The sequence below is a fragment of the Patagioenas fasciata genome, chromosome 9 (genome assembly GCF_037038585.1).
Source record: "Patagioenas fasciata isolate bPatFas1 chromosome 9, bPatFas1.hap1, whole genome shotgun sequence".
In the NCBI taxonomy this organism is placed as follows: Eukaryota; Metazoa; Chordata; class Aves; order Columbiformes; family Columbidae; genus Patagioenas; species Patagioenas fasciata.
The window spans coordinates 16,095,129-16,109,370 of record NC_092528.1 but is presented as its reverse complement, the minus strand read 5'-3'; the positions used below and the strand labels follow the sequence as shown (position 1 = coordinate 16,109,370).

Sequence of the window (14,242 nt, the reverse complement as noted above, 5' to 3'; positions counted from 1 at the left end):
CCCCAGATAAATATATTCTTCAGATCTTTCATACTTTTCCATTTCCCAAGATATTTTCTCCCTTGAACTGAAGCAATATGTCAGCTTAGTCTTTCCTGTACTCATCTTTAATCCACATTCCTTGCTTGCTAGATACAGGTCATTTAACAATCCTGTAGATAGGCAGTGATTTTTAAAACCTTATCTGTAAACTGCAGATTACTTTGGTTCTTTCCAAATATCTCTAGATAAGCCTAAAACTTTTCCTAAGCTTGTAGAGGAGATTTAAGAAGGGCTATGTAAGCATAAAAATGAGGACATTATATGCCGTGCCTTTTGAACATCCATGAATCTACTCATTTCCAAATACATATTTTTCATGTAGTGCAGTAATGGTTGTTTGCATGCAGATGAGGCACAATTTTGTCAGTGACAAAAGCCATTTTTGAAAGTAGTGAATAAGCATCTCTCTCCAAGTGCACATGAAAAGCTGTTCACTCTTTACTTGCCAAAGTTCAGGTGCCACTGTCTGTACTTTCCTTTCGCAGGCATCTGAGCAGTAAAACAAAGCACTGCTTCACTTCTAATACAACCCAATAATTACTTCGTTACAGAACATGAAGGAGATTCTCATGATCGTGAAGAGCTTCTGTTCTATCATGAAATAGTTCTTTATTAGTGCAAAGTTCACTTAGGAATAATAGTAAAGTAGATACTGTGGCCTGCTGTTTTGCCTGCATGTGGAAAAAATTAGCACTTCTGCTCCTAGTTGCATTACTTCTTTCTATACCATCTTTTTGAGCAGAAGCTTATTATTCTGATGGGTACTTCCATTTAAAGTGCATTTTTTCATCATGGTGACAAGGTTTTTGAAACAAGCATGTTACTCATCTCTGAAAAAAGTCCCCCTAGGTTACTCATACGTTATGGGAAACAAAATGATGCCTTACACTTCTGAATAGTGCAAAAGCATATCCAGGCAAAACTAAGACATCAGGTGGTATCAGGCTATCATTACCATTAATGTGGAACAAGATTATTTTAACTATGTCAGTAAATCAAATAAAGTGCATGCGATGTAGAAACGATTCCTTTTTCTTTGTACAGCCTTAAAAGATTTAATATCATCTTTGTTTGAGGCAGACCTTTAAAGAGAAATTCTGCATATCTACAATCAACACAATTCAATGTTGTCATTGAAGCCTCATTATGGGAAGGTGATTTAAATACTGTTGTGCAGCCTAAATGCAGATTTTGCCTCTATTTCAATTGTGCAGTTATGTTGTGTTTTCCTTCCTTGCTACACACAACTGGCAGAAACATACTGCAGGACTTGGCCTCAGAGTAGTAAATTCCATTTCTGTTTTCTTGTACATTGGTGTTTTTTTTTTTTTTGAAGTAGAAAAGTCCATAAATAGAAGTCATGCTGGAGGTAATAGCATCAACACTGGAAATACCAGAGTTATACTAGTTCTTACAAACTCTAAAGCCCCAACATTTATGGAAATCGTGTATGGAAATACAATTCCTTTAACTACTTACTTTCTCTTGGTTTTAGTCTTACTATTTACTAATTTTATTGCTATCACTATTTTTGTTTCTGACCTTTTTATTTCTGCATCATGTAAGCACAGTATTGGCAACCACAATGATTCAGACCTTGCTCTTAATGAACTCAGTGATATGGCTCTTGCTTTTTTAGCATATCTTGGGTGATACAATGATACTAAAAGCCCCTTTTCTCTGGTTTAGATTTGTTATAGTTATTTTAAAACCAGCATAATACCTAATAGTTACTATCCTGTTTTCATTCACTCATAAAAACAACTTTATGAGAAGTTACTTGCATATATTTGAGAAGAAAATAAATGTTTTATAGAATATTAGAGTCATATGTTGAACTGTTTGTTGGAGAGAAGTGACTTGGATTAGAATACATTACTCCATAATCAAGTCGATTAAGGACTTTATAGAAAATCAATTAGTAGTTCATATGAAGAGGTCACTTACTATAAGAAACATTATTCTGCACAGCAAAACCTGCATGAGTTATTTATACTTTCCCTGCAGCTAATAGAGTTAAAGTTTGAGAAGTTTGATGTGGAGAGAGATAACTACTGCAGATACGACTATGTCGCAGTGTTTAATGGTGGGGAAATCAATGACGCTAAAAGAATTGGGAAGTACTGCGGAGACAGTCCACCAGCGTAAGTTAACTATCTTCAGTTATGAACTTCACTACCACTATGTGTCATTTTGCCAACTGTTCTGTACTAGGCTTCAGAAAGATTTTTTTTTTTTTAATTAAATATGACACTTTCTACATCCAATTGAACTTCCAGGAGCTGCTCAGTATCTTGTCTGTCCCTAGGTTTTCCCTTTTCTCTCTCCGTCCATGACTAGCCCTGGCTCCAACCAGTAGCTTCCTAAACCACCTCTCAACTGTGGCTTGACATCTGTCCCCACAGCATCTCAAAGCTGTAAATTGGTCTGCCAAGCCCTAGTGGGCTTCAACATCCAGAGACGTTAGTTTGGACTTTGTGCAAGGGCAGAAGACTGGGCTCAGACCCAGGCTACAGAGCTTAGAGATGACATTTCTTGTTACAGAATATTAAAGTGTCCTGAAAGTCACTTTTAGGATAGCATTGCTTTCTAACCAGAAATCCAAGATAGAGCCTCAACACAGTCACTTTCCCTTGCAGAGCTGTATATAGGCAGCTTATATATCTAGTTGAAGGAGGAAAGTATGGCTCTTGGGGATTTTCCGCTAGCTTTGTACAATTCTCATAAAAATTTATCAACTGGGTTCAGAAAAACAGTAAGGACAAGACCAGTGTTGTAAAAGAACCAGAAATCGTTGTGTGTAAACTGAATTGTGAAGTGAGCCTTCTATAGAGTATTGGTTGCTTGTCTGACACTAATTATGCAAGGTGGAACTCATTAACCAGAAGGTAATGTAACATGGCATTCTGTAACAGAAACAGTACACATAAAAAGTATGAGTAAAGTGGATACCTTGAACTGATTTGGTGATGCAGTGATGAATTCAGATCCAACTGCAGACCAGTGAGTGTACAGTGTAACCACATAATTGATCCTAAATGCAATTATTATGATAAGTAAATTAATGGTATACATAATAAGCACCATTTGTTAGAAGTAATTACTCAAAAAACCCTGCCTCTCACACAAAAAGCCTTATTTAAAAAGACAGGATACACAGAGTAGGTGAGAATTTTCAGAACTGCTGTTGTATCCCTGGTGCTGAGGAAGCAGAACAAGGCTCTCGGGCAGCTGATCCTCTGTGCCCTCCTGCATCCACAGCCTGGGTCAGTTCTGCAGCAAGCAAAGCCTGCAACTACCACAGCATCTGTAAATCTATAGAATTCCAGATAACCAGGCACTTACTTTTGGTTTTGTCACACTCAGCCGTCAGAGTAAACTGATTTCTGGAACACCTGCCAAAACACTGGGAGATGATCACGAGTTTTTACTTCGGCGGCCTGATTAAATGTTTTGAAGAACTCCTGCTCAGGAACTGTCAGGCTTCCTGGGAAGAAACAACACAGTTATTTTAGTAAAACTACATCTTAAAACCACTTTCTATTTTCCTCTCCCCTCACCAAGATTCTTTTGCTCCTATATTTTTCTTTCTTTTTCCAAAAACTGTGGTTTTGCTTGAAAAATTTGTGTTAATTATTATTAATGAATATTGAGACAAGGTCTGTAGAAGGCTCAAAGAGGGAGAGAAGTGCTGCTTTGGCAAGACTTGCGTTCCACATGGTTTTCTCTAACAGTAGTCTCGAATGAAGCGTCATTGCATGACATCCACATCCAGAGGCAGTGTCACAGTAGTGCACAGTACTGTGCAGTTTATGAACTGAAAACTAATACACTGAACAGTGCTTGTCCTTGACATTTCAAATCCTAAGAAATTACCTGCAAGGTCTTGGTAATGAATATCGAAACATTGACAAAAGCCAAAACCACATAAAGAAATAATAACCCAAACCATTTTATTTGTAGTGTTTTTGTCAAAAGAATTACATAACCCAACATTAAATTCATTTTCTTAAGGCCTTTCAAGTGTGTAATATGTTTTTCATTAAACAAAAACAAATAAAGAAACCCATTTACTTACCTCAGCTAAGGATTTCCTCCCTGAGGATTTCTTCAGTACATTTTCCCATTGTGTTAATCTAGCCCCTTCCATTCCATGGAAGTGAAGTCTGCAATGAAGTCACACAGAAGAGCTTAAAGATCCACATACTGACAGAACCTTCAGGAACCAGAGGTTTAGATGATTCATCAGAATGAGTTTCACACTCATAGCACCAGTGTCTGACATGCCAGCAAAGAAACATGTATTTCAGTATTAGTCTGAGGGCAGATATTACATTCAGACCAATAATTAAAGTGTTTTGGTTAGAATGCTATTAATGGTTTTTGTCTTTGACATTCAAAACAATGGAAATATTTTGGTTTTCTATTTCAGGCCTATTCTGTCTGAGAGAAATGAGTTGCTCATTCAGTTTTTGTCTGATTTAAGCTTAACAGCTGATGGCTTTATTGGCCATTATAAATTTAGACCAAAAAAGTTACCTGCAACTACAGTTCCGCCTACTACTACAACACTCCCTGCTACCTCAAGTAAGTTTTACTGGCTTTATTTTATTTCTTAGAAAAATTAATTATTCCAGTACAAGGAGAAGGTTATGGAAAAATGTGATAGAAAGTAGGTGAAAAATTAGTTTTATGGTTTGTTAGTATTTCAAGTGTTGAGAGAATGAATTAAAATTAATATACTCAAGGGAATGTCTTAATATACTCGAAGAAGAACCTACTTCATGTTATTAAAAGGAAATCTATGCAGACAAGAGATCAGTCTAACAGTAACTCGCTTCTGCTGAGAGTTTTCCTGTCTCAGTTTTTGACAGTTAACTAGCAAATTCCATAGAAGTATGGATGAACAAAATTCTTTCACATAAGAAGTTTTAAATATTCTAGGGAATAGTTTTATTTAAAGGAACTCTTTATTCTGTATGTGTTAATATGTAAAAATCTGGCCCTATTTTTCTTCACCTAGTTATTAAGACGAAGGAAAATTGGTATGGAAGCCACCTGAGCCCTCTTCAGATTCTGTCAACATCCTCTCAACGTGACACCCTCCTAGAATTATTTTTATTTTAAAAAAGATCAGGGTTTGGAACTTATAAAGAAATATGTCACACTAAAAATAAGTTTCCTTTTATATTTAAGACTAGACAGCATATATGAAAGATCAGAGGAGGATTTCTCTGAAGGTGTTGCCAAAACTACCTCATTACAGAGATACTGAAGGGAGAAATTCTTACAATTTCTATAACCTGGATGTGAGAGATTTAAGATGCCCTTATAGCAGAAAACCAAATTATTTATGATGTTTTTGCAACACATAACCTGATTTATACTTAAAAGGCCTCAAAAGTCAGGACAGCAATGGCCTGTCAGCAGGAATCCAAGAAGCTGTGGTGCTTAAATACCGATAGATGAAAATAAACATTATACAAATGAAACCATAATGATTTGTAAATCATCCTGTTGTGACTGCTACTCTAATAATAAATAATTCAGCTCTGTCAGGTATCTCATGCTGTGTTTGTGTTCAGGGTTTTGCCGCTGAGTTTTGCTCTGTGAGCTGTTTGTGTGTGCACATGCGAAAGAGATGTACTTTACTAATTAATTCCAAATCAATTTTTATGACAACATCAGTGTTAGATAATAAAAGCAATGTAAAATCATCTGTGAGAGGACAGCAGAGGTTAAGGTGTTCAAAATGACTTGTTAGACAGACAGAAATAAGAAGTCCTTTCAACGTCTGATCAATGATGCATGGCATAGGCATTTCTGATCTTAAAAACAAACCAAACTACACCAGACCTCGACAGTTTAGTTAAATTTCCAGTCAGTCATTTGCATTCAGAAGCATCCAGTTCAAATAGCTTATTATCTTGCAAATCAGATCTGTTCAAACTTGCACAGAACTCCAGGCGTTAATGAAATATTTAACTTTAGTAGGCATTTTCAAAAATTACCTCAGTCTCTGTCTTACATCAAAATATTGTTACTTGAAGAAATAAATGCTATACAATACATTCATATAAGTAATGAAGGTTAATCCAAAACATATGGTTAAGTAATTTTCTTATTTCACTGAATCAAGTCATACATTTGCCTGACGATATGGCTACATGTGAAATGGTAGGCAATTTATATTTTGCTAAAGAATAGGCAGCCTCTACTGAGAAATCATAACAAAGTCACCAACCAACGTTTACTAAACTCTAAAGTAAAACTTGAACCAAAACAAGGACCAAACAATATTTTGTAATGCATAATTCCAGTTTTAAATTCAGAAAAATCAAAGCCACTCAATAAATTTTTGACAGCTGTCATAGTGGCACACACCTGTGACTCACCTTCATGTTACATTTCTTATCTTCTTGCTGTGGACACTGAACTGCAAGACTCAAGGAACATTAAATTCTTAGTTTTGGTCATGCTGCATGTGGCATTGAGGTAGGAGGTACTTGCCTGACCTACCAACAGACGCTGTGAAACAGGAGAACCAATTAAATGGCATGGCATGGCACCTTGCCAAGCACTAACTGTAATTTGAAATAATAATTTGAAAAAGTTAGCATTTAGTTTTAAGTTCTAGGAGCTGAATATAGTGTATTATTTCTACACTGTATTCCCCACAGAAGTCACTTTACAAAAAGCAACACAGCATATAATTAAAAATAGGAAATGCACACGGGTATGAAAGAACTGTGGAGAAACATCAAGACAGCAGAAGTGATGACAGTGGGAGTTTCACTCCCATGACCACGTGGATCTGACTGTAGCACTGAGGCTCCATCATGTACAATCCCACTAGAGATGCCTGAATTGAATGGTCTGAAGAGTCACACTGAATACCCATCATGTGAAGACTGAAAAAACCCCAAAAGACTAACAAAACCAAAACCAGAAAATCTCAAATAAATGAAAGTACGGAGTCCAATTTTTAAATTTTGGGTTTGAAAAGCAAACCAGCAAGTTTGCAGATCTTTTAACCACCATGGGCATAACACTGAAGACAAAGTAATTTTAATGCCGTTCAGCTCAATCTCAGGAATTTGGAAAATTATAAAAAGAATCAATTAGTTCATGCAATTAGAAGTACACGTGTAAATTACTGATTGGAAAATCAGTCAGAAGTTATTTTTCAGAAAGTACAGGCTGAATAAAAGTTCTGCAAAATGCTCCATTCTAAAGAAAGTAAAAAATGCAAATATATTCTGCATAACTAATCTAGTTTTTCTTGGAAATTAGGGTTCTGTAGGGTTTAGGTTGTATTAATCTGTCTCAACTCTGTTTCCAATAATTGTGAGGTCATTGACCAATTCCAAACAAATTTGAAAGGGACATAAAAGCCTTAAAAATACTGCATCCCAACGCATTACACAGAAAGGATTATTGAGTAAAGTACAGAAACCATTATCATCCACCCAAGGAGGACAAAAATGCAAAGTGTATTCACTTGCTTATAAACAGAGCATTCTGTTACGGAAACAAAATGTTGACCCGTAATATTCGAAAGATTTGTTATGCTGTGCTTCAAAATGTCATCAGTAACAATTCTACAGTACAATGTGTCATGAAGCTATGTGAAAAATGTAGAAAAAAAGAGTGAGGAATTTGAACTCTGATCTCTTCAATCACAGGACAGTAATTTCAGATAAAAGGCCACCCCCTCCCTCTGAGGTGTCACTGTAATATAATGTTACAGTACTTTAAATGTAGTACTAGGGCTGTATGGCAACAACACTAAATATTAGTGGCACAATAAGCAGCATGTTTAAGATCACACTGCAATCAAAGGTAAACTTTCTGTAACATCTCATTCTGTAAGGTCATTAGAACAGGTACGTAGCTGAGAGACGTGTGAAAAGATGATGCTTGGAGGCAATGGCAGAGAAAATATTCATCCCCTGCAATACCAGAGCTAGTTAATTATACATCAGGATGATTCATCTTTTTTTTTTTTTAACAAATTTCTTTGCATTTGTATCAAATACCTCATTTTAATTTCAATTTACTTCTTGTTCCTCGAGAAGCTGTGAAACCTACAGTTGCCCTGTGCCAGCAAAAGTGCAAGAGGAGCGGTACTATCGAAAGCAATTATTGTTCAAGCAACTTTGGTAAGGAAGCAAAATTGGTTCTTTTTAACTATTCACTTGGCACTGCATTTTTAGACTCATAGGAGTTTTACCAGATGTAGTTCTGAGTTATCATTCATATATGGGCTATATTTTTACACCATCTTGGGGGTGTATCTATAGTAGTATCTATATTTCACTCAACAAATCCTTGGAAATATTCTGAAATAGGCACTGCGTGTATGTCTCAAACAAACACACATTCTCCATCTGAAAAGTAAATGACAGTGTCAGACACTCTCCTACAGGAAAGTATTGATTCAGTTACTGTACTGTCATCTCATTTCTCCATAACCAGCCCATACACGTTTTATGCTGTACCTGCTGACTATTCCACCGTGCAGTTTACAGACTTCCAAAATATTTTTAAAAGAAGTTAGCAGGCGTGAAGTTTACAAAAACTGCTTTCCATATACAGACACAAATCACTCAGGAGAAATGATGTCTGCTGTATATTTGTATGGCACTGTCAGTGCTGGTTTATTCAGTTTTGTTTCAGAGTATTTTCCTGTATTAATACTGGAAGCTTTTTTTAATCCCCTGTAACATGCCTAAAAATGTGATGGGACAGCTTCCCCCCCACACCCCTTTTTGTTTGTTTGTTTTAATCTGTCTCGAACTTTATAGCTGATCCTATGAGATTTGAGGAAATCTGCTGTTTTAGGAAAGTGGCAGCAGCTTTGCATCATTTTGGTAGAGAACAGTCGAGGGCTGGGGCTGTACCCCAGCAGAGCGGAGTCGCTGCCGCCTGGCGCTTTCCTCTCAACACCCGCCCGTTGTCATTTGCACACAGTGTAGCCTGGCCCCAAACCAAAAGAAGCAGGTAGGGAAAGAAAAAAAGAAGTCTCTTTTTACTGACCCCACCTCAGCTCTGGTGATTGGTGGCAAACACCACTATATAATAAACTTGTTCCTTTTCCTCTAAAACCAGGGTAATGCATCACATTCACTCTCACCTTTTGTCAAATATATTAATTTTTTCAGTCTTTTCCACGGCATGAGTAAGAATAAAAATATTTTATATGCACTGTGAATGCAGGTGCATCTTAAGGTAAGAACAGAACATGTGCTGTTTGCAGACTATGACTGATTCCAAGTGCATTTGCTGACTTATTGAATTTAGGAAATAAGAACTATTTTATCATGCATTTCATTTTACCATCTGCAGCTCTCTTTTGATTGAACACGAACATTCCCATTTAATTAAAAGCTCTGGATTGAAGGAAGATAATATGTAAATTTACAAATGCCTAACCCAAAATGTGGATTATGAAGATTTGTAAAGTAAATCCAGCTGCACATAATTGATAACTGAAGCTCTAACTGATCCGAGGGTAGAGTTATTTACAAAAGGTGATCTGAGAAGAAAATAAATTGCTAATGCTATTTACCATTCCAGTTTGATAAACAAAGATGGCCTACAAATTAAGCTAGTCATGCCAGGGAGAAAAGGGTATCTTTATTTTCATACTGAGAGGTCTTTAGGAGATATGTCTAATCTGTAGTCTAAATTTAGCTGCAATTGGCAGATTTGTATCAGTATCAGGCCTCAGGTAGATGAGCATCTAGCTCCTAGGGCATTAACTATTCCCTGTTACTCGTCTGAGGGTGTCGGAGAGCTGGGAATTCAGCTTTTCGCTAGAATGTTTTCAATTCAATGTCACCGCTGTGTTAAAGTCAGTCATTAAAAGTAGTATTTGTTGTACTGCTTAATTGAAACGATCAAAACCTAGAACTGAGTTTGCAAAAGACTGATAAATCCTAAGAACAGTTTTATGTTTGGTGCCACCAAATGTTGTCAGTACTGAGTTATCTAATGCAGACGATACCCACATTTTTTATCACTGTTGCCAGTATTCTTTGTTTCCTTATTATGGACTAATATACTTACCTGTTTATACTTACGTGTTTTTTATGATGCCTCAACATGTAAGTCTAAAAAATAATAAAAATGTATCAAATGTATTTTCTTCTAGTAATAACTGGAACTGTAATCACAGCAATAACGCGGGCTGGCAGCCTGCATGCAACAATATCAATCATTAATGTCTATAAGGAGGGAAATTTAGCAATTCAACAAGCTGGCAAGAGTATGAGTGCCAAGATTATTGTTGTATGTAAGCAGTGTCCTCTCATCAGAAGAGGTAAGTACACAAATGTAACTGCCTTGTGTGTTTATAAAATAAAACAGTTCTTAAAAATGCTATCAATAAAGTTACAGCAATTATTTTTATAATCTATTTAAGATGTAAATAACTAGTTATCCAAGTTTATATTGCATTTTTAAGTTTTACTTATAAAGGATTAGACTCAGATCAAAGGAGTTTTAAATATATATATATATGTATTTAAATTCACGTGATATAAAGTAAAATCTGATTTGGTGCTCTCAAATAAAGCTCAGACTTTGTTTTTTCATGTATGTATTTCAGAGCTAGTTTTCGTACACAGTTATTTAGAAGGGAAAACCAGCAGCATGCTACACTAGAAAAGCAGTGTGTCACAGCAAATGACAAAAATGAATGTTTCCCTGTTGCTTCTCTCCTGAATATATTTACACATTTACTGTAGAAATACTAGTGGTATTAAGCCCACTCTGTATCTGCAAACAGTATTTCTATAGCTCTCCTAAACAGTATTATACGGAGATCAGTCAAGATAATTTCCAGTTACGGGCTACCTATATGGTGTCAGCAGAAACACTGAGAATAGCTTTCATTGAAGTAACTAAGGAAAATAGAAACCAGTTTTCAGCTCTGTGTCCTGAGTAAACAGGTAGAACAGGAGAACAGAAATGGAACCATAGCAGGAAGCAGTCAAAATAATTTAATAAGCATCAAAATCCCCTGATAACATTCGGGAAACTACTGGTATTTAAGCATTCAAAGTGGGCAGCACCAAAGTGACAAATTCTTCTCAGAAAGCAGGTTTTGCTTTTACCTTTACTACTCTGGAAACCAGACACCTGGCTGGGAGACATAGTAATATCTTTGGTGGAACAAATGGTCTCCTTGCAGGCAGACTGCTGGCTCCAAGCCACACACTTCTGTTTCTCTTCCTAAATCCCCATGAATTATTTAGTAGCCATTACTTAATATCTAAACTTTTCTGCTTATACCCCTGTAACATCACTCCTTCCCGTCCAAGGCCTTGCAAACCCCTAACCCTTCTAAGCCATAAAAATATGCAAATCCATCTGATTTCTGCAAAGCCGGGGCTTATCACACACTAAGCCCACCTTGCTTGTGTGACTGCCCCTCTGTGTGTCTAGAAAACGCTCATGTCTTTGGGGAAGGAAAAGGGAACGAAAAGACCTAAGTGCATTATTCCTTAAGTGCATTATTCCTTAAGTGCATTATCCTACAGGCTGAGCAAATGAGAGAACATCCAAAATGAATGTGATACTTTCCACTCTGGGTGTCAGTAGCTAAGTTATCCAGTGTTTATACTACATTCCTAGTGTCTTTCAGACTCATTTGACAATTTACATTTAATGAATATCTCCTAAAATATATTCAGTGATGTAGTACTTAGCTATATACCTGATTTTTATGTAACTGTACTTTATTGCATAAAGATGAGTAAGGAAGTACATGCTTTAGGTAGGAAGGAAAAAAATGTTAGAAGGCCTTGGTAACAGAGTGCAAATGAATAGAGACCACAGATGAAGAACTACACTTACCAAATCACATCCTGGATTTGTGTCTTGTAACATCATGCTCTGCTTTGTAGGTTTAAACTACATCATCATGGGCCAGGTAGAAGAAGACGGTAGAGGCAAAGTCTTTCCCAACAGCTTTGTCATGAGTTTTAAGACTAAGAACTCAAAGATCCTAAATGCCTTGAAAAACAAAACATGTTATAACTAAACTCCGCAGCTGCATTCTATCACCTCTCTTGAAAAATATTTTTCACTTACTATAAGTCATGAAAATACAACTGACTGTCAACACTAGGACCATGCTCCCCATTTCCGTCCCGTCCACCTAAGCACACCCCGGCACAAAGCAGTGTCCATCACATGTGCCTACCGAGACGAGAACAGATCCTCCTAAGTCTTAAAGCCGAAGATTTGCAGCACAGCCATCTGATCTCAAACATACCAAATTCCAGTTACTTGGAAGCTGTTAATTTATAAGTGTCCAATTTTTTAAGGAGTTGTGTATGTAAAATAAGAATTTTAAGTGCAATATTTATAGTAACTCATTTTAACTTAGCTTTTTCTCTAAAGTTGTTTTATTACATGGATTTCTGCATTATTATCTGTGCTTAATAAAATATTTTAAGATTAAATCATACACCAAGTAGTTATTCATTATGTACAGAAACTCTTTTTTAATCATTTACATGCTTTTGATGGTTCGGGTCTTGCACAGTGTGACTGACGCTACTCTTCTTGCTGATTAAGGGCCTGGTTTTTCTTCCATTGAAGTCAGTGAATCATTGATGTTAATACGAACTGGATTTACTCATCAAAGAATTAGACAACTGTATAACAGCACCATACTTTTCTCTACCAATGACTATAATCTACTTAGTAAATGTCACTATTATGATCCATGAGGTAATTAAGGAGGAGGTAAGAAGGAATTAACTTTGTGGCAGTAAAGTACATGTGTAAATAGTTTAAAGTCTTGTCTCTACTGTGAAAGGACGGACAATACAGCAATGTTCAGTCTGGCACCAGTAGTATAAATAGGAGCCTGTCTGTCTCATTTATTTCATTCCTATATGCAAATGGTTAAACAAGTAGCTGTTTTGAGGATAAGGGAAGGAACAGACTGGAAGCAGTTACACAATGTCATAATGTTAAGAGATCTTTGTCACGTCTGTCAGTTGTACAGAGTTATTTGATACTTTGAAACTGAAAGGCTATAACCAAAGACAGAGGAATATGAACAGATTATAGGTGAAGATTAATACTGACAAGTTGAAGAACATTTTGGTCAAAAGCAGATATGAAATACATGCTTTTCCAACTGGGTAAAACTTGAGCACTAACAGGAATGATACGGATGGAACAAAACCTAAGAGTACTTGTTTTTCTTGTGTGTAAATACCATAGCAGAGTTCTGATAATCTGTAACCACGGGCAGGAAGCTGTACTGAAAGCCCCAGTGCTTACTCGAAGTACTAATTGCTTATTTCAGTAGAGGGATGTGGAATGCCGTTCTCCTGCTGCCTCTCCCCTGTGACAGCCGAGCAGCCGCAGCACCGCCGGGCCGGCTGCTGCAGCGGGAGCCCGGAGCGCCCAGCCCGAGCCGGCAGCGCCCAACGGGAGCCCAGAGCGCCCAGTGGGAGCCCGGAGCGCCCAGCCCGAGCCGGCAGCGCCCAGCGGGAGCCCGGAGCGCCCAGCCCGAGCCGGCAGCGCCCAGCGGGAGCCCGGAACGCCCAGCCCGAGCCGGCAGCACCGCACGGCTCCTGCGGCAGCCGCCCCGCAGACGGCCCAGGCTGCGCTCTGCTGAGCCGCCCAACAGCGCTTCGCTGTGGAAATGACAGCAACATTCCTCTGCAAAGCAGATCAAATTCTGTAACTTAAAAAATTTTAAATGGCAATTTTGTTTTTTCCAGTATTGATTCCTATGCAGATTAAGGGGTTTTGTGCATGGCGCTCTCCGCATTCCTCAGCAGCAGCCTGGGGAGCAGCAACGTGGAAATCATGCTTGGAACTGTCTCGAACTACAATGATCTATTTTTATTTGTGATGACATAACCATCTGTCACAGAAGTTTTTTCAGCGAGGCAGTGAGTCTGGCAGCTGCTCCTCTCCTCCCCCAGCCGGTAAGCAGGAAAGCTCCTGCCTGTTCTTCTTGACACTCCCTTCAGACCAGTTCCTTTCCCAAATAGCAGCCCTGGCAGCAGCCACCCTGCGACAGGGAATGGGAGCCAGGACTTAGCAGAATGGGGCCCGTTTTCTCAAGTAAGGATCGGTTATGAAACATAGGTAACAACTATTACAAGTTTTTAAAAGCAGACATAGTGACTGTAAACTCCAGACACTAAAAATCCAATCTGCAACC

At 37.7% G+C, this 14,242-nt stretch overlaps 1 protein-coding gene across 2 annotated transcripts in view; it reads left to right on the top strand.

The window, feature by feature from the left end:
- PCOLCE2 (procollagen C-endopeptidase enhancer 2) overlaps positions 1 to 12,520 on the top strand; it is a 53,407-nt gene extending 40,887 nt beyond the window's left edge. For both annotated transcript variants that reach the window (XM_071812526.1, XM_065844776.2), the window contains exons 5-9: positions 2,050 to 2,186; positions 4,475 to 4,629; positions 8,121 to 8,204; positions 10,199 to 10,366; positions 11,955 to 12,520. In XM_071812526.1, coding sequence (XP_071668627.1) covers positions 2,050 to 2,186; positions 4,475 to 4,629; positions 8,121 to 8,204; positions 10,199 to 10,366; positions 11,955 to 12,091 — 681 coding nt within the window. In that variant the 3' untranslated portion in view covers positions 12,092 to 12,520. The remainder of the gene's footprint in view (positions 1 to 2,049; positions 2,187 to 4,474; positions 4,630 to 8,120; positions 8,205 to 10,198; positions 10,367 to 11,954) is intronic.
- Positions 12,521 to 14,242: the final 1,722 nt, after the last annotated feature.